Source organism: Pan troglodytes, chromosome 4 (genome assembly GCF_028858775.2).
Source record: "Pan troglodytes isolate AG18354 chromosome 4, NHGRI_mPanTro3-v2.0_pri, whole genome shotgun sequence".
NCBI lineage: Eukaryota > Metazoa > Chordata > Mammalia > Primates > Hominidae > Pan > Pan troglodytes.
The window spans coordinates 140,549,237-140,569,575 of record NC_072402.2 but is presented as its reverse complement, the minus strand read 5'-3'; the positions used below and the strand labels follow the sequence as shown (position 1 = coordinate 140,569,575).

The 20,339-nt window shown below is 43.3% G+C and overlaps 1 protein-coding gene across 28 annotated transcripts in view; it reads right to left on the bottom strand.

The window, feature by feature from the left end:
- The window catches only part of ARHGAP26 (Rho GTPase activating protein 26), a 458,375-nt gene that overhangs the window by 375,879 nt on the left and 62,157 nt on the right, over positions 1-20,339 (bottom strand). For 2 of the 28 annotated variants that reach the window (XM_016953984.3, XM_054685254.1), the window contains exon 1: positions 20,165-20,228. The exons of the other annotated variants lie outside the window; for them this stretch is intronic. In XM_016953984.3, the coding sequence (XP_016809473.1) occupies positions 20,165-20,180 (16 nt within the window). In that variant the 5' untranslated portion in view covers positions 20,181-20,228. Of the gene's footprint in view, positions 1-20,164; positions 20,229-20,339 lie in introns of those variants that run through there. 28 annotated transcript variants of the gene reach the window in all.

Here is a 20,339-nt window from a genome sequence, read left to right as displayed (position 1 = left end):
GCTTCTACATGGTAAACTCTGTTTTGTTGGTCTTTTAGAATGTAAGTAAGTCACCAACTTACTGAGTGAGATCATGTTATCATGATGACAGAGTTCCAGGGAAACACAGACCTCCTCTGGATCAAAGAACCTTCCCATTGTCTCCATCCAAGACACTCGACCAAATCATGGAAAACCAATTCAACTGCTGGCAGTCCACAGGCAGCAAGCAGCCAAAATGCATCAACATGCGAGAATGCATGTGAGATGTGAATAGAAATCCCTATTGTTACAAGCCATAGGCATCCATATTAATAGCACAAATGCTATAATTAGTCATTTAGGGAAAAATAAAATAAATCTGCTCCAAGACAGTCTCCCTGAATTTTGTAAGAGTTAGAAGGATGGTTTTAAGATTGCTGATCCTGCCATGCTGACTTGCTTTCCCAAGAATGCCTTTGACCTTAGCCAGCACTAGTTAAGAACTCAGCAATGCCTGTGAGGAGGGCCAATTCCATGTCCCCAGAGGACAATGAGGTCCCCTCAACAATACTCACTAACATATGTGAGCATCCCACAACACTGCAAAGGCTGAATGACTCCCACCTGAGATCTGTCCCTTCTAAACTACCTCTGACCGCTCAGAGGCCCTGCAGGCCAAACTACCTCTTTGATGCTTTGCCGGCGGCTGCATACCTCACTCTTTCTTTTCTCGTTAACATTCTTCTGCACAGCATTACTTGCCTCTTCACAGAAAACCTATCCAACCCTCTAGAACAAGTGCTTATCATTATTTTATCAAGTTCCGGAAGGAGCGAGACTGTCAACAAACCCAAACTATTGCTAGAGGACAGCTGAATTTCTGGTCAACATGAATCATCTTTCCAAGACTGGGGAGGGACTGTGTGCCTATGTAGAGTGAACCCTGGAAATACCCAGACTCCATGAATAACCTGCTATGACCTCAGGCAAGTCTCTGGACCTCTGTATGACAAAGTGTGAAATTAATAGGCAGAAATAAAGTCAACCTGACAAAGATGAGAGAGAAGAGAAGGCCATGCCGAAAGAGCACCAGGTGCACAAGACCATGTGGCTGGAGAAAACACAGCAACTAAAGGCCAGCATGTGGGAGAAAGGGCAGGGGTGGTGAGACCAGTGTAAAACGGGAGGGAGGGGGCGGCCACATAGGGCCTAAAGGATTATAACCAATTCTGCACAGCTGCCAGGGAGGCACCAGTTCCATCAGTGATCCATAAATAGTTGGGAGTTACCTTCTGATTATGAGGTAAAACTCAGTTCTTGTGCATGAGCCTCTGAGGGGCAAAATGCCAAGCTGTTCATAATAAAACAACTGAACTGAACTACTAAAATTACAATCTCAAGCCTGGATATGGTAGAATAATGTTTGCTAACAAGCTAATGCCTGATGTTATCTTAGCTAATGTCAGAAATGTATTTTCCGGCTGGGCGCAGCGGCTCACGCCTGTAATCCCAGCACTTTGGGAGGCCGAGGCAGGCAGGTTACCTGAGGTCAGGAGTTCGAGACCAGCCTGGCCAACATGGCAAAACCCCGTCTCTACTAAAAATACAAAAATTAGCCGGGCATGGTGGCACACACCTGTAATCCCAACTACTCGGGAGGCTGAGGCAGAAAAATCGCTTTAACTCGTGAGGCAGAGCTTGCAGTGAGCCGAGATCATGCCACTGCACTCCAGCCTGGGCAACAGAGTGAGACTCTGTCTCAGGAAAAAAAAAAAAAAAAAATGTATTTTCCATGGGAACAAAAATACGAAATCCACTCATCTGCAAAACAATTAAATTATTTCATCATTAAATCCATCCTGATTAATCTGTAGTGTAAACTATTCGTGTCTCAGAGGTGATACAAAAATCTTCCTGTGGCCTGGTTGACACTGCATATCGAGCTTATCCACCGCTCTAATGCTAGACATTTGCATAGTAGAAGCATTGGCTATACCAGTGATTCTCTTAAAATCCTTTCTCTTTAAAGTCCTTTCAGATCCATTGGCTATCCAGCTAATAGCTATTCCTTATTTGCTACATATGAGGCACAGGGCTCTGCATAATACAAAACTAAAATGTATGCAGACTGAAGAAGTTAGCAGCCTAATGAGAAGGAAGGAGGTAGAAATAGGACTAATAGAGGACCTACTATGTGTCTGACATTGACTTATACCATCTCCTTCAATCCTCCCAAGAGCTCAATCAGGAAGGCATCATTATACCTATTTTACGGAGAGACTGAGGCTCAGAGATATTAAGAAACTTTTCCACCTTATATAGCTAATAACTTCGAAAGTTTGTATGCAAGTATAGGTCTGACTCCTAAGTTTACTCTTAACAACTCTACCATGCTTCAAAAATACAGAATGTTGTTTTTTTGTGTGTTTTGTTGTTGTTGTTGTTGTTGTTTTTAATGCTGGTTGCAAGAAAAAGAAAAAGCAGTAAGCACCATAGAGAGAGAGAGAGCATCTGTAATAAGAATTCAGTCAGAGGAGAAACTGCCCCCATTGAAAGGATGATGTTCCTCTAAGGAAGGAGCAGTTAAACTGGTCACTAAGGAATTGACCAAGGAGAGATGGGGAGAATAACCCCTATGGGAAGAGGGGACAATTTAAAAAGCACAGAGGCAGGACGCTGGGCTGCACACACGGGAAGCAGTAGGGCCGAAAGAAGGGGAGAAGTCATAGGCAGAGCAGGAGAGGCAGGCGGAGCTCTGCAGAGGCCTGGGGAACACAATGAGGGCATGAGGCTGCAGGAGGCAGCAGAGCAGAGTCTCTGTCTCCACAGAGGAAGGGAAGGAAAGATCCAAGTGAGGTGGCTCTGTCTGGGGCCTAGTTTAGAGGTAGCCAGGGTCTGAACCAGCAGTGGTTGGCGTGGTGAGAAGAGTGTGTGCAGAAGAACACCCGTGGGGTTTGGGGACTAACTGGGTGAAATAAATCATCACATGTGGGTCCAGAGGTTGTGCCTGGATGACAGGGACAGCAACAGCATTTTTAACAGAAACAGGGAGCATGGGAGGTGAAGCAGACTGGAGGAAAGAGGACAGAAACACGGCAGGATTGAGGCACCAGCAATGCATACAGATTAGAGATGCCAGCAGACATCAAGAAACTAAAGAACTGGAGAGGGGCTGGGGCTGCCAGAGGGAAGTCTAGGAGTCATGTTCATGTGGGTGGTGGCAGAAGCTAGGGACTGGAGAGATTAGTGACAAAGAGAGGCAGACCTTCTGGTTGGGGAGGAGAAGACCACAAGGGAGGGAACCTTGAGAAGATCCACAGGACAAAGAAGGTGAGCAAGGAAGGGACGTTCAGAAGGGGATGAATGAAGCATGGAGAGCACACTGTCAATGGAGGAGGAGAGAATTTCAACACAGAGAAGGAATGTTAGCAAAATCTCACGGCGGCTAATGTTTGAAAGTATGCACACCTTCTCAAGCACCATTTGTCTTTTTGAAAGAAAAGCCAAATACAAATGGAAATGCTCTGGGAGGGGAGAGATAAGAGGTGTGCCTCCCCTGCTCTGAAGTCTTGGGTCTTTTTGGTGTGAGAACCTGTCTTACCCAAGAGTGAGAACACAAGAGTCCACACCTACTTCACAATGAAAACCTACTGGAATTGCTTTAGCTAGTGAAAATTATCCTGAGATGGTTTCAGTCTTTCAAATCATTTGTCAAAACTGCTGACCTTGACTCCCATCCCTTTATGCCCTTCTAAAGTGTTGTTTGTGGCTCAGAGAAGAGGGTAATAAACACATTTGATAAAAAATCAAGCTAGAGTTGGGCATGATATCACCATGGAACCAATAAACAACATGGAAGAGACTTCCAGTAAATTTCAGATCATTATCTCTAGTTTAAAACCAATTTAGTGCAAAGATAACTAATTGCTCCTGAGATCTCTAACACACCCATGTTTGTCCTCTGACAGTCATTACTTAGTAGGGCCAAGAAACCAAGTAGGCGGGAAAGAAAGAGCTGCCTGGCCCATAAATCAGATGCCCACTGGTTAATTCCCACAAGCCATGGCTAGGTTACATAGTGAGGGAGCAGGCCCCTGTCTTAAGGAACTTCCAATTTTGTAGACTGCTACAGGAAAACCTAACATATAAAAACCATGCAAAGAATCATATACAGAATTAGGGTACAGATGTTCAAAACTAATGCCATCCTTTGCCTCACTAAGGACTCATTATAAGCAAAATTCTTTCACACTGTGCTCACCTCGGCAGCTTCCACGCCATCTACACAACTATGATGTTCACACAGCCTTACTCTAACACATATGTTAGACAAAGTGAGGAGCGCCTGCACTCAGCTGATGTGCCAAGGCTGGAGAACCACCTATGGTGAGAATCTGACCACAGAAAACAAGGAAGAACCGGAAGGGAGTAAAGGAGGAAAATGGGACTGGGAAAACCACAGGGCCATACACGCTATTTACTTCAAACAAGCTTTTGTTTGGTTCAAGGTTCTGTGGTCTTAAATTTAAAAGACCCCAGGGAGTGATGGCCACCCAGTCCTGTAATCTCCTATTACCATAAGCAATGTTGACCAAACAGCTCAGAGAGTATCAGATTCACTGTCCAGATAAAACCAAAACTAGTGTCTAGAGCAACTTACAGTTTAATACCAGGCGGCTGAGAGAGCTAGCCTTTTGCAATACAAATGAAAGAATTCCACGTCTCACTGTGGGCAGAAATCAACTTCTCCAACTGAAGTTCAAAATTCCTTTCTCCCAGATCACTCCCCTTCACCAACTAAAGCTTGCCACCTCCAGACACCGCCATTCAATTGGATTGAACAACTGTGTGTGGAGCCCCTCCCAGGTGGTAGGCACTCTTCTAGGACAGAACTAACCCAGCCCAGCCCCTGCCCTCATGGGCTTACACAGCCCCACCTCTGCTCTGAATCAGGATGCCTGAGCTCACACACAACCCAATTCTCAACCCTGAGTATCTTCCCTGATGTTCACTCCACCAGCAATGTTGCACTTCCCCACCTCCAGGTGTCCAGATGGGCCAAACCTCCAAATGCCATCTCATCCATGGAGTCCTCCCAGGCCCACGCCAGTCCACCTGCAGCACTGCCCACCACCCATACAACACAGGTGCTGCTTCTCTCCCTTGAGCCTCTTCGTGGCACTCTATTTGTGCCACCTAATGGCAGTTAAGACATCATCATCCTGGCCGGGCACGGTGGCTCACGCCTATAATCCCAGCACTTTGGGAGGCCAAGGCGGGCAGATCACCTGAGGTCCGGAGTTTGAGACCAGCCTGACCAACATGGAGAAACCCCGTCTCTACTAAAAATACAAAATTAGCCAGGCATGGTGGCGCATGCCTGTAATCCCAGCTACTCCGGAGGCTGAAGCAGGAGAATGGCTTGAACCCGGGAGGCAGAGGTTGCTGTGAGCCGAGATCGCGCCATTGCACTCCAGCCTGGGCAACAAGAGCAAAACTCCGTCTCAAAAAAAAAAAAAAAAGACATCTCCATCCTTTGCTGTATTCGCTGTGTGACCTAAGCTGAGGCAGCTTCCCCAAGGCTCAGGTTCTGTATATTGAAAACAAGGAGATAACAGTACCTAATAATAGTAATTTTTAAAATAGCCACCTTTTATTGAGATCTTACTGTGTATCAGAGAAATGCTGTGAAATTTACAAACATTGTTTCATTTGACTCTCAAAATCCCATGAGACAGGCACTGTTATCCCCGTTTCACAGATGAGAAAACAGAAGGTGAGAGAGGCACAGTGATTTGCCCAAGGTGCACCGAGAGCAAGCAACAGAGCTGAGATTCTCACACTGGCAGCCCCACATGGGGCCCTTCATGAATCACCACCCGCTACCCATTTTTTCACAGACCCCTTCTTAGGTTTCCTACCCACCTCATAAGGTTGTTCTGAGATAAGACGTGAAAAGTCCTTAGCACACTGACTGGTTCTGCATCTCACTGTCCCCCATGGTATCCTCCTTTAAGGGAGAGTTATTCACATACATGTATGCTTTAAGCATACTAATCAATACATATTGAATTAATGAATGAAGAAAGAGAAAACAAGACTAAAGGACATCTGCCAAACTACTCAAATAAGATACCAAAGTGTCTTACAAGTGGTTACTCAACATCCTATATATAGATTCTCACAGGACAGCACAAAATGTAAGTCTCTTTTGCTCCCAAATGTCTATGAGATGCAGTCTTCATTCTGGGGTATAAAGGGGAAGTGGCAGGGGTGGTCACAGCAGAGGAGTGAGCAGGAATGACATAGCACATCCTAGAAGCAGCAGGCCCAGTTCTGCAGCCCTTACTAAGATAAAATCCCCACTGAAGGGAAATCCCATCCAAATCCTCTTTGCCAGAGAGGAGAAGAAGGTCAAACAGACTAATCCTCAAAAAGACCTGAAATTCTGGCTCACCTGGGCCACATCAAAAGACATTCCCCTGGGAGCAAGAGACAGGCATGAAAGGTGGCATGCCCCACCCTCCCACCTATGCACTGGTGACTCCTTCTCACCCGACACATATACCTCGGCACCCCTCTGAGCTCGGATACAACTCCAGCCATGTGACCTTGGAAAGGTCTCAGGCCCGTGAGATAATACCAGAACCACCCTCACACAGGTAACTGTGGCCCAACAGGTAATACACAAAGCCAGCGTCTGGCATATAACTCAACATGAGTCAGCTATAAATGTGAGCAGACAATGGTGATACAGAGACCCAAACGCTGCAGTACACTGCCCTCCCATGAAACTAATGCGTGGCTTTCACACATGGATACCTTAGGTAGCCAGTTTCACTGCGGTGCACAAAATAAACCTCTTTGACCATAACAACAAAAAAATCAAAACGCGATTGGTCTCACAGGGGAAAAAAAGGCGTGTGGGTGAGGAAACAAGGAGAAAATGCAGGCAGGGAAATGGAAAAAAAGAAAAGGATGCAGCCTGACCAACTGCTGACAAGCCAAGAGCTGAGCTTGGGGAGGAAGTAGAGGCAGGTCTCTGTGGGGACTCAGAGCTTAGTCTATCAAGAAGAGAGACGTGAGGGGTCAGTCATGTCCCTGAAGCCATCATGGTGAGGACCTGCCAGCCAGAAGACAGGGCCGCCAGTTATCTGGACACCAGCCAGAGCTGACACTCAGCTGCTTTAGCTGATTTTAGTATTGAGAAGCTGATATGTGTCTGTACATAAACAGTACACACAGAAGCCTCTTCCTTTTCTAAAAATACACGGGTCTGCAGTTCAGCACTGAGAAGGCCATCTAGAGCATATAACAAAGACAGTAACTGCGGATGTCTGGCCACCAGAAGGAAAAGCATTTCCTTTATCAGCAAAGGGCGTGAAGTCACCCTTTACCCCAGAGGCCTGACTCCATCTAGGGGAACTGCATGGCACAGAAGACCTCCATGATTTCAGAGAGCTGACCTGACTCCCACCTTGGACATTTGCTATTCTTAACTGCTCTGAGTCTCAGCTTCCTCATCTGTGAAGCGGGGTGATAACAAATACCCACCTGGAAGCGTTCTTCTAAGGATGAGAAATAATGAATGCAAACCACCTAGACACAGTTCCTGGTACAGAACAGACGATCAACACACAGTAGCTTGGTTCTTCCTAAAATCCCAGAGTCTTTGCTGCTCCCTCTCCTCTCATCCCTGAAATAACCCAACTGAGGAAGAGAAAGACTGATTTTCCCTGCTCTCGTAGCAGCCTCCCTCAAGAGCTGCAGCTCCTCAGGATATTCCTGGTGCTTGTTCTGGGCAGCAACACGGGCCAAGAAATCAGGAGTCTGCTCATTAGCGAACGGAGGAGAAGAGGAAAAGGAAGTGCATCCCTCCAGTCCTCACAGAGGGCTCCTCCACACGTGCTGGTCTCAGTTTAAGTTCAGCAGGCGTCAGAGAGCAGGTGAGGAATGGCCTGCAAAACGGGGGCTGCCATCCTATAATCAACTAAAAGAGTTCTTTTTTTTTTTTTTTTTTTTTTGAGACATAGTCTCACTCTGTTGTCCCAGCTGTAGTGCAGTGGTGTGATCTTGGCTCACTGCAACCTCCACCTCCCAGATTCAAGCGATTCTCTTGCCTCAGCCCCCCAAGTAGCTGGGATTATAGGAGCCCACCACCAGGCCCGGCTAATTTTTATATTGACAGGATGTCATCATGTTGACCAGGCTGGTCTCAAACTGCTGACCTCAGGTGATCCACCGCCTTGGCCTCCCAAACTGCTGGGATTACAGACGTGAGCCACTACGCCCAGCCTAAAAGAGTTCTTATTCTGGAGTTCTCAAAGAGCTCTAGAAGGTCCTGGCCCTGAACCCTCTGAAATTGAAAATGAATTTTGGGTAAAGAAGCATTTTCTTGGGAAATTGTCCTGAACTTTCATCATATTTCAAAGTCTTTGACACTACCCTCAAAAAGAAAAAAAAAAAAGCTTTAAAACTGCCAACTCATTCATGCAAAACAAGAATGTCTGAGAAAGACTAATATAAAGCACTGGGCACTGTGGCTCACACCTGTAATCCCAGCACTTTGGGAGGCCGAGGCAGGCGGATCACCTGAGGTCAGGAGTTTGAGACCAGCCTGGCCAATATGGCGAAACCCCATCTCTACTAAAAATACAAAAATCAGCCAGGTGTGGTGGTGGGTACCTATAATCCCAGCTACTCAGGAGGCTGAGGCATGAGAATCGCTCAAACCCAGAAGTGGAGGTTGCAGTGAGCCGAGATCGTGCCACTACACTCTAGCCTGGGGAATAGAGCAAGAGTCTGTCTCAAAAAAAAAAAAAACTCACTTTTAGCTCACATGTAATGATACTTGTCAAGTATCTTATTGTATATTAACTCACTTAGTCCCCACAACAATGGAAGGAGACAGTTATCATCTCTAGATGAGGAAACCAAGGCTCAGGAGCACACCACTTCCCAAGACCCCATAACTAACAAATGGCAGAGCCAGGACTCAGCCCTAAGAATGCATGAAGCCAAAGCTCAGGCTCTTCATCACCATATCACAGTGTCACCTTCTGCAGAACAAGCCCCAGATTTTATAAACTAAAAGGAAAAGTGGAAGGAAAGAAGGTAGAGGTTATGAGAGATTGGTTAGAACCTGACTTATAATTCAATGCTTTTTCTACTATATCCACCGTGCCCCATGTCTTCATACAACTCATACTGAGAAATGTTTTAATCATCAAAAAAAAACACGCCATAAGGAAGTGTAGTGGTACCATAAAACCCTCAGCTTCCTCGCAGAAAAACAGGGATTATACATCACTACTCCATAGGTATGTTACTGAGATTAAAAGGAGGCAAAATGTGCAAAGCACGTGGGTTTGCCTGGCATGTCTGGCACGGAGTAAGCACTCAATGAATGGTAGGCATCATTGTAATCATGACAATCTAGTGAAACAGCATGCCTTAGCAATCAAAGGTATCATCTTTATGTGGATGAACCCTACATTAGTTGCTTCAATGAGCCCATGTCCCTGCATCCCTGAACTCCACTCAGTGTCAGAAAGACACAGGCCTCAATTTGGCTCCCAGGAGTGATCACACTCTTTGCCTCAGCTGCATGTTTGGGAAGCAACAGCAGCAGCAGCCAGAGAGACTTGGGAGCATGCCTGGGTCCCAGAGCCAACTATCCAACATCATCTGAGGTGCCAAAAGGTCTTGGAAACCTCCAGTGTGATTACAGGGGGTAGGGAACATTCATGGCAAGCTTTTCCAGACATAGAAAGCAACCCAGAAAATAAGTATAAGAAGTTGCCAAAGGCGGGGTAGGTCCACCTCTGAGCCAGATATGCCAACAGAAGAAAAAGCCAGGGTATGGGGGAACAAAGGTTTGGGGGACCTTTGAATCACATCCCCTACATCCCTACAAGAGGTCGATCTAACTGATGTGATTCTTCAAGGAGGATAATTTTCATGAGTTTGTCCCACAAGAATATACCATCACTAGTATAATCTCTGAAGTCTCCACACGTAACAGCTGCCATTCATTTATTAAACAATTACGTTCTAAGCCTATTGCATATATTACCTCCTATAATCCTCCTCCAAATGAAATGTTGAGGGAATTTCCATTCTGATTTTACAAATGGGAAATTGGCCTCAGAAATGTTAAGTGCCTGCCCAAAGACATAGGGCTGATAGGTGACAAGACAGATTTCTAAATCCCATGCTCTACTACTATGCACTTTTAGATCAATTATTGGGTTTCACCTGTGGGACCTCTAGGCATGTTTTTCTCCTAGTCCTTCCCGACACACAGGGATGAGCTTATTCCATTCTATCCTACTCCCCAAGATTTCTTGTGCTGGGTGCTGAACCTAAGAATAAACTGCACTAACCAGAGGTTCTGCTATGCTTAGAAGCACACAAGACGGGGGCATAAATGACACAAAGTATGGATGAGGTGGATATTAACAGGTAGAAGGAATGGAAGAAGCGGCCACAAACCTTCTGTCCCACAGACTACATACCCAGATAACTCCACACTCCTCTCTTTTCAAGAACAATTTCAAGAAACATGCCTCTTCAGAACACAAAAAAATTCTTGAAATGTTGGTGGAGTATCTAAAGAATAAGGAAAGGTGACCACAGAAGAATGCAGGGGAAATATCACTTGAAAAAAGCAAACATATAACACCCTGCAAGTGGTCTCCATTAAATTTCCCAAAGCAAATCATGACTTTGGAACCAACCCATTAACACAAATCAAAATAATCTGAACCAAATGTTCCCATTTAAAAGCCCTTTCCCCCTTGAAGGTTTGTACAAGGGAAAATGCACTCTCATATACCAGGCCACCTTGCTTCAGTAATTACCACCAGACCTGGAGGTTTGCATGGCTCTTACCAAACACGCAAAAGTCTATGAACCCCTAAACCAAGAGCAGAGCTCACAAGGGAGGTGGGGAGAGGTAGACACAATGAACATGTGAAATTCTGCAACAGGACCTCCCTCTGAAAGCAAAAATCTCTCTATGGATTTCTGTTCCTAGAAGTCATCCTTCCACAGGACTCAGGCACTACTCTACTTTCCTTGTCTCTACCCTCTTCCGCCAGCCATCTACTTTGCTCCAGCCAGAGGGATGCGTTGCTTAGCAACTGCCCTCCAACAAAAGCAGGAGCCAAGATGAAGTCAGGCCTCTGACATCTCCTACTCCCTTGCACTCATGGGACAAGCTTTCAGCAGAGCCAAGAAATCTACAGTTTCCATCAGACCTGGGGCTCAGAGGCTGAGGAGCTTTGCAGGGTTGCCCGCACTCAGTGTGACTAAACAGTCACCTCCAGCTAGGGTAAAGGATTCTTATTCAATGTGAAGGCTCCAAGGATTCAATACACTGCAGGAACCGCTGCATCCTCAGCTCCCATCCAATCTTTCCTTAATTACACCATAAACGTAACGGCAATGATGTCCTGGATTTGTCCTAATATATCTTCCAGTCTAGGTGTTGGGCTTAGCACCGTGAGACTTGAAACCTGTGGCCACCTCCTCAGGGACAGATCTTGACACTTCATCTGACATTAGTCTTTCCCTATCACCCAGGATTTGTTTCTTTCCTAGTTGATGACTTACAGTGATTTGTGTCTCATTGCTTTCTTCTTTGTCTGCCTACATGAAGGTAGGAAGCCTGAATGCTGTTTTATCCCCAGACCCCCGAGGCTGATACAAAGAAGCCAGGCAATTAATCTTTATTGTATGGGTGGGGTAAGATGAGGAAAGGAAATCAAGCAGAGGTCCCTGGATATCCTTAAATGGTGAGACATAGATCATAATATTACTAACTTCCCTAAATAACCTGTTATAGATCCAGTTTTCATGAACTTATGAAATCTCCATCTTTTCACACTTTCCATCTCAAGGAAAACACATAAATTCCACGTGTTTACTGTCTGCTGTGTGAAAGTACTACTTCCTTTTATGTTCTTACATTACCGCTACTGAACCTTTCTTTGGAGGAGGAAGGCAAGAAAAAGAACTGGCAGAGTAGATATGGAAGGGTTGCTTAATCTAGCTTTTATTCTAGGATTCTGTGAACAAGTCCATGTTTGTTCCCTGACAATTTCATCTCAGCTTCTGGGTGGAGTACACACACCAGGACCTCAGAGAAGAGGCTAAGTGAAACTCCTCACATGGCTTTTCTGATGCCTCTACTGACCAACTAGGCTCAAATAAGATGATGACAACTACCACTTGCCATGGGCCCTCCCCATTCATTTACCTAGGAACCTTAGAAGCACAACTCTTAAACATTTTCTTGTTTACTGTCTGTCTTTTCCACATGACTTGAAGGTTCATAAGAGTAGAACCTTGGCTGTCTTGTTCACAAACCCCTAAGACATTTTAGGCCCTATTTAACAATAGTCAAAAAACAACAACAACAACAAAAACAGTGATTATGTACTGCCTAAGATTCTGGACAAAGACTAAGGATTTATTCCCTACTAAAAGAAAAAAATAACCAATGTATTATTCCTCCATGATGAGGTAAGGCTTTGCCAGACACTCCCCATCATATATTTACATAGTTCTGAATAAACACAGTTCAGGTTCCACCCAAAAACTGTTTAAGTTTAGCCTTTTTAACAACTGCAAATCCATAAATCACACTGACTATGAGGATAAAGGACCTCAATAAACTACCCAGTCCTTGAATGAACCTATTTAGCAACAGTAGAGTCAAAACGTGTGGCAGATTCTATATCCCAAAGATAGCCACACCCATACATCCCATCCCACATATTCTTCTTAATGATGAATGAGACACAGGCACTCCTCCACCAGGCAGTGGGATCTATATTCCCTTGAACCTAGCTGGACCACTGTAACTGCCTCAACAAAAAGAACATGGGGAAAATAATATGCATGACTCCAGAGGCTAGCTCAGTCTCTCTCTCCCCTCCCCTCCCCTCCCCTCCCCTCCTCTCTCTCTCTCTGTCGCAACACAAAACTGGACAGCACACAAAATTTCCCCAAGGTCTCCAGTCTCTGAGCTCTTTGGACTTGAAGAAGCTGAGTCAAGCTCTTCGGCCAGCTGCCACTTTCTCCCTTAACCATCCATTTCATTTGCACAGAGAATGAAAATAAAAACTTTCCCTTTCGAACAAATTGTTTTTGCCAGCTTTCTCACTCTCAGGAAAGCCTCATTCCAGAACTTTTTGGTTTTGAAAACCAGAATAGGGATTATTTTACCTATATGAGGTCTCTCTTTGGTCTACCTCAACAGACTAATATCAACCAAACCCAGAGGGGTATTCTTTTAATGAGAAAAATCCTTTAACTTTCAGTATTTATTGAAAAAAATCTACTATCCCACATGGGTTTCAGCATCAGACACACAGAAGTTCAAGTATCGTCTCTGTCAACTGCTAGCTGGATGACCTTGGGCAAGTTATATGACCGCTCTGTACATTAGCTTCCTATATCTGTAAAAGAAATTAAAAAAAAAACCTTCAAAGGATTGTTATAACAATTAAATGGGGTTATTATAACTAACACTTGTAAAGTGCTTGCTATGTGCCAGGCACTCTTTAAGTGCCTGAAGGTGCTCAGATAACTCTGTGAAAATCGAATCTTAATTACAGCATAAGAACAGAGACTCAAACCCAGTAAACTCAAACGACTCATCTCAAACTCACTTTGTAAATGTATTTTGTATTACATCACAAAATAAATGTAAACTTATAAAATACATAAGAATCGTCTGAAATGTTTGTTAAAATGCAGATCCCTGGTTATACTCCAGAGATTTGAGTCATTAATCTAGGACGGAGTCCAGGAAGGTACTTTTTTTAACCACATCAACGCTACTACTTCCCAGGTGATTTTAGGAAATCTTGCCCTAGAGATGCTGGTATACATATCTAGACCAAATAAGTCATGATGGCATAAAAAGACCATAAGCTAAGAGTCAGTGGTACGAGTTCTAGTCTCAGCTTTGTCCCTATCCAGTTCTACAGCTTTGACGCGGTCACTTAACTTTTCTGAGTCTGTTTCCTTGTCTGTATAATGAAAATTTCAGACTAGATAATTCCAAAGCTGTCTCTTTTTCCAAAGTTGATCCCACAACATGACTACTAGACACAAGTCCCTCAAACAAGCTTGTTCTGTGCATCTGTAGCAAACAAAATAAGAACAATAATATACTAAGCCCCACTATATACAAGACACTCCAAGATGCTTACGAATTCATTTAATTATTTTTAATGGTCACAACCGTCTTGAAATGTAGGCATTATTGTCCAAGATGATAAAAGCAAAACTCAGAGAAGTTCAACAACCTGTCTGAGGTGACACAGCCAATAAGCGTGGCTAAACCTAGATTCTATCCCAGGTTTACCTGACCTCATACCTGCGTTAGTATATCATTATGCCTTTGGCCATCTCATTATAAAATTAACTTCCTTTGTATTTCTCTGTTCCATCAAAAGGTAAGAACAATGAAAGCTTGGCTATAAGGAGGAAGAAAAATGCAAAACCTATTTCCTTGTTAAGGTACCATACAAACATTACTATAGAATCAATCAATATTTTACCCTTAACTTTTTTTTTTTTTCTTTTAGATGGAGTCTCACTCTCTTGCCCAGGCTGGAGTGCAGTGGTGTGATCTCAGCTCACTGCAACCTTTGCCTCCTGGGTTCAAGCAATTCTCCTGCCTCAGCCTCCCGAGTAGCTGGGATTATAGGTGCCCACCCACCATGCCCGGCTAATTTTCGTATTTTTAGTAGACGGGGTTTCACCATGTTGGCCATGTTGGTCTCAAACCCCTGACCTCAGGTGATCCACCTGCCTCGGCTTCTCAAAGTGCCAGAACTACAGGCATGAGCCACTGCGCCCAGCCTACCCTCAACATGTCATACCTGCAAACACTCAGATTGCTATCTGCCAATATCCCTGTAGGGAAAAATGAAAGATCTGATTACTGTGAAATTATGTACATAAATAACTATTCTTTTCTTCTGCTTTCATCTGAAGCAATGTGAGGGGCAAAACTGTTTTGTATTGTTTGAGTTAGTCCTAAGAAAAGAGAATGAGCTGGAGTATAAACATGTAACTATTCTACCAAGGCTGACGATCCAGAATCTCATAAACCATGATGCCCAAAAAGGAACAAGAAGAATCAGGGATCTTACGAAATACTCAATACTGATTTCACATTCAAAAGTATCTTCTACTGCAGAGAAAAGATAGGACTAGCTCACCCTTAAGCTCCGCAGCTGCACAAAGTACCAAAGGGCAAGTACAGGGCACAAGGCAGGAGAAGCAGGCACAACTGGCCACTGCAAGCCTAAAAACCAGGCCTTCTTATCATCGCCAAGTGAAGCTCAAGTGAGACGTGAGAGTAACAAGATACCAAGTTCGAATGACGTGTTCACTACGAGGAACCCAGGGTGGGTGGTAGAAGAGGAAAGCAGAAGTGAACACAAAGCACTAAGGCTGGTCAGAGGGAGAGGGTGAAAAAAAAAACAGAATTTTGCCAAGATCTTTCTTCCCTTCCTTAATTCCTCTCATGGGAAGAACAGAACTTTCCAATAGAGTATCCTCCACTGAGCTTAGAGATACAATGGGAAACTTTCTCATGACGTCTACCCTTTTGTTTTCTCTTGCCAAGTAACTTAAAAGGAACCTAATCCCAGGCCTTCTTGCCTCCAAACTTCATTACTTCATCCCAAGAACTCAGAGGAAAAAATGGAAAGAGGATGAGGTGAAGAAAGAGTACTGACTACAGAAGTTCCAGATAATGAATTTTAGACAAAAACTGTTTTGGTTTCCAAATGTGTTCTGCGAGAGATTTAAAGGGTGCCTGAAGGACACATCAATGGGGTAAGTCACCCAGGAAAAAACAGGATTTGAAATATGAAAAACCTGAGCTCTGATCTCAGTACCACCTGGGCTACTTCCTCCCTACCTGACCTGAGGCAAGTTACATAATTGTCCTTCAGTTTCCATGTCTGGAAAGTAGGTACGATAATACCAATCTCATAAAACTGTTTTAAAGAATACATGAAATAATACCTGTAAAATGCCTAGTATGGTATCTGATCCAAAGGTTTTCTAAATTGGGAAGGGTGGCAATAAAAACATGAACCATAAAGTCTTATTTATATTTGCAGTTTCAAACTCCTTTGAACTACTCCATGAGGAGACTAAAACTGGGGTACCCTGCAATTCTATTCCAATCCTTACTCTTCTAAGTAACCCGGAGACAACTTCTGTGAAAACACAGGCCTCGAGATGTCTCAAAATACTCAGTGATGCCAAGGAAAACTATGGAAATTACTTCAGACTGAGTGCATGGGAGACTTCTTCTTACTTGAAGCCTCAAACAGAGAAATGAGAAGAGGTGGTCTAATTAGCACAGGTGGTCTAATTAGCCCAGGTAAAGGGCTTTGAGCTCCTGCCTTACAGAGTATCTTGAATTCTGGCATTGGGAAAAAGGAACATCTCTTTAAAGAGTAAGTTGTAAATGATTTATATGACTGGTTCATCACCGGGGAAAAAAGCTGTCAGGCTTTAAGGAAGCCAGCTCCTCTCTTCAGAGGGGAAGAATGAACCACAGATTAAGTGAAAAGCCAAAAACCCAGAGAGATCATTAACTGAGTGAAGCAGCAACTTGGCATCACCAGTTCAGAGCCCCTGCCCAGGATGCCTGGACCCAGAATTAAACATTAGAGGAGGGAAGTGGGTTGATATCTTACTTTTGCTCTCCAAGAATCCAGACACCAAGTCAATGTACATGAAGATTCCATTCCCAAGAACCAAGAAAGGGTACCAATACCCTGGATTCAGATGCCCTGGCCTGGGTTTAAATCCTGGCTCTGCCATTTACTAACTCTTGTGAATTGCTTCAACTCTGTGTACCTGAATTTCCTAATATATAAAATGGGTGTAATACTAAAACTAATCTTAGAGGGTTTTGTGATGATTTGATTGTACAAGTTAATAACACAAATAGAATCTAATTGAGATCACAGTAAGAGCTAAATTAAATGAAAATTATTATTATCCATCTCTTGGTGTTGGTGGCTAACCACTATTGGGTTTTTATTATGTATCATGTGCTAACCATGGGTTACCTAATTTCATTCCCCACAAACCCTGTGAGACAATGTGTGAAAAGTACTAAGCTCAGGGAACTCCATGAACATAGAAAATGCTCAATAAAAACGATCCACTCCTTGCTATTATCATTACCAAATCACAAAATCACCAAATCAAATCCAAAACACCATTTCCCTCCATTTTGAAAGACACCTGGGTAAAAGACAAGTCAAAGAAATTGTGAGACTTAACCACCCTATAAGCATCTATCTGGGTAATATGTCAGTTGGATGTTTTTGATGAGTCAGAGACTCTTCTTGTATCAAATAGACTTGATATTACCTTGACTATTTCACTTTGATAAAGATTGCAAGGCCCAGGAGTTAAATGAATGGGGCCACCTGAATACTCTCTTACACTGGGTATCTAGAACCAGAAGAAAAAGAAGACATCTCTATACCATAAATTCTACCTCTGATGGGTTAAGGTACAAATGTGCTTTGAAGAACAGCCATTCCAAGTCCAGAAATGTTTTCATGTTGTTAAAGCATTAACTTCAAATCACTTCATGAGATAAACAGAGGCTATTTCAAACAGTGAAAGAAACATCAAGAAAAAGAAAATGATTTAGTACAGATCAAACTTGATTTACCAAAGAAAAGCAATCCTTAAAAGCTCTCCTATTTCTGATCTAATCCTCTTCTATCAGATGGAGACAATACATCCCCTACTAGCCCCAGGCATCTTGGCTCTGTCAACTGACAGTGTTCACACGTGAACCAGGTGGAACAGAGTCTCAGTATTATAGAGCTCTGTATTAACAATAAACTTGGTCTACACAGGATCATAGTACTCTTTGGGTGATATGGTAGATTGCTAATGGCCACGCACCTTTAATGCATGTTCCTTTGCAACGTGACTTTGCCATTCCTCCCATTCAGAGTTGGAGGCAGTTTCTCCACTCTCTGGATTCTGTGATACAATTGGATCCCTTGTGACTTGTTTTGGCCAACAGAATGTGGCAGAAGTGAGGCCATGCAAATTCCAAAGCCTAGGCCTCAAGAGGCCCGGAGCTTCCACCTTTGTCCTTTTGGAAAGCTGCCCTGAAGCTGCCAGAGCATGTAGATGCCCAGGATGAAAGACTACATGGGGAGGGGCCCTGTGGTCCCCGCCCTGAATGTAGCTGCACAAGTGAGCCCAGAAGAGGACAACAGAACCACCCAGTCAATCCACTGAGTCACAAGAAATAAACACTATTGTCATCTTTGGTCTCAAAGGCTTGAGAAGATTTGTTATACCATAATAGATAAAGGATACGGGTAGATTAGCTAGGGCTTTTGAATTTAATTTTTAAAATAAGTTTCCAAAATGATTAAAAACTTTTCTTAAACTCAACAGGAGGCAAAATCCAAGTTGCTGGAACTCAGGAAGAATGGTTGCTCTAGGAGAAGAGGGAAAGGCTACAGATGAGATGGAGCTTTCCAGGATGCTAATCATTTTTATTGCTTGGCCTGGGTTGCAATTACATAAGTGTATTCACTGTGTGATAATTTATCAAGCTCTGCATTTCTGAGCTGTGTACTTTTCTGGATACATGCTAAGCTTACATTTAAATAGTTTAAAATAAGCCTTTCTTGGCAAATCTCTTTGAGAAATAGGGGTATGTGGCTAAGGAAATAAATTATCATGCTCATAATTTTTTGTCCACTAATCAAAATTTCCTCAAGAAGCACCCCGATATAACATACACAAATCTAGTTTAAAACTGAACTTGGCTTATTAAATATGAGTATGTTTCTTTCTTGCCAAAAGCATGACTATCCCACTTATGAGTCTAAAGATGGCCCCAAAATCCCAGAAAATTTACCAATGCCAAGGTCAAGATATTTCCAAGTGGTAGTTTGAAATTTTTGTGTTGTTTCAGAAAGACGAGGTAAATTACTTACAAAGTAAAAGGTCCTCACAGCTCCCACACTTCTGGGTATGCCTCTCTTGGTAGATTACACAGACTCTGTAGGGGTAGTGGCCACATCTCATTCTCCTCTCACTGTCCCCAGGCCTCCGCCCCTAATGCCAAAGCCAAACATGACCCTTGCTCACACAGAAAGAACGCAAATATCAGTGGTAGGTAAGATGTCCCCAAAGCCCTTAAAAATGCTTGTGCCCTTTGACCAAGTAATTCCACTTCAAGGAGTCTGTTTGAAGGAAATTAAATGGGGGGAAAAAGTACATACGAAAATGTCCATCATATTCTTTAAAATAGTTTAAAAGAAACTTAAAAAGGAAACACTCTAAATGTTTAAAGTTAAGAGGTAAGAAAATTATCTTATATCCATAAAACAGAAACAGTACACATTTAAAAGTACATGAACATGTTTTTTAAAAAACATTTTTTAAAAAAGGAATAAAAGGGCCAGGCACAGTGGCTCATGCCTGTAATCCTAGCACTTTGGGAGGCTGAGGCAGGCAGATCACCTGAGGCCAGGAGTTTGAGACCAGCCTGGTCAACATGGTGAAATGCCATCTCTACTAAAAACAAAAAACAAAAAATTAGCCAGGTGTGGTGGTGGGTGCCTGTAGTCCCAGCTACTCGGGAGGCTGAGGCAGGAGAATTGCTTGAACCCGGGAGGCAAACTGCAGTGAGCAGAGATCGTGCCATTGCATTCCAGCCTGGGCAACAAAAGTGAAACTCCACCTCAAAAACAAACAAAAAAAAAGAAATAAAAGTTCTCTGTGGTAAGATTATGAGTGTATTCCATCCTACTGCTTTACAAATTTTCCATATTATACTTTTCAAATGTTCTACAGATACAGGTATTTTTCACTTCTTTTATAATCAAAAAAGTTTTTTAAGTAAAAAACTAGAAAAAAACTGTGTTGAGCTGAAAGATAATTAATATTATAATCTATTCCTTACATTGCTTGCCTAGCTCATCATTTCAGCTATACCCGTGTCTTAAGCATCTGAGCAGATTCAACTCCCACTGAATCATTTCTCTTTCTTTCCTTCTAAGATATAAGCTCTTCATGATCTTTGTAAACTCAATGCCCAACACAGTGTCTTGCTCTTACATTTTGACCGAAAGCTGCAAGATATCAGGGCAAGGACAGAGGGACTTACCTAAACTGCATAACATCAGGGGGCCACGCTTCCCTAGATGTCCTGTGCCAGGCACACAAAAGACCTGAAATAAGTGTTTGTTATTTGTATTAGTCAGCTTGCGCTGCCATAAGAAAAAGAACTTTATTTTCTCACAGTTCTGGAGGCTGGAAGACAAGATGAGGGTGCCAGCAAG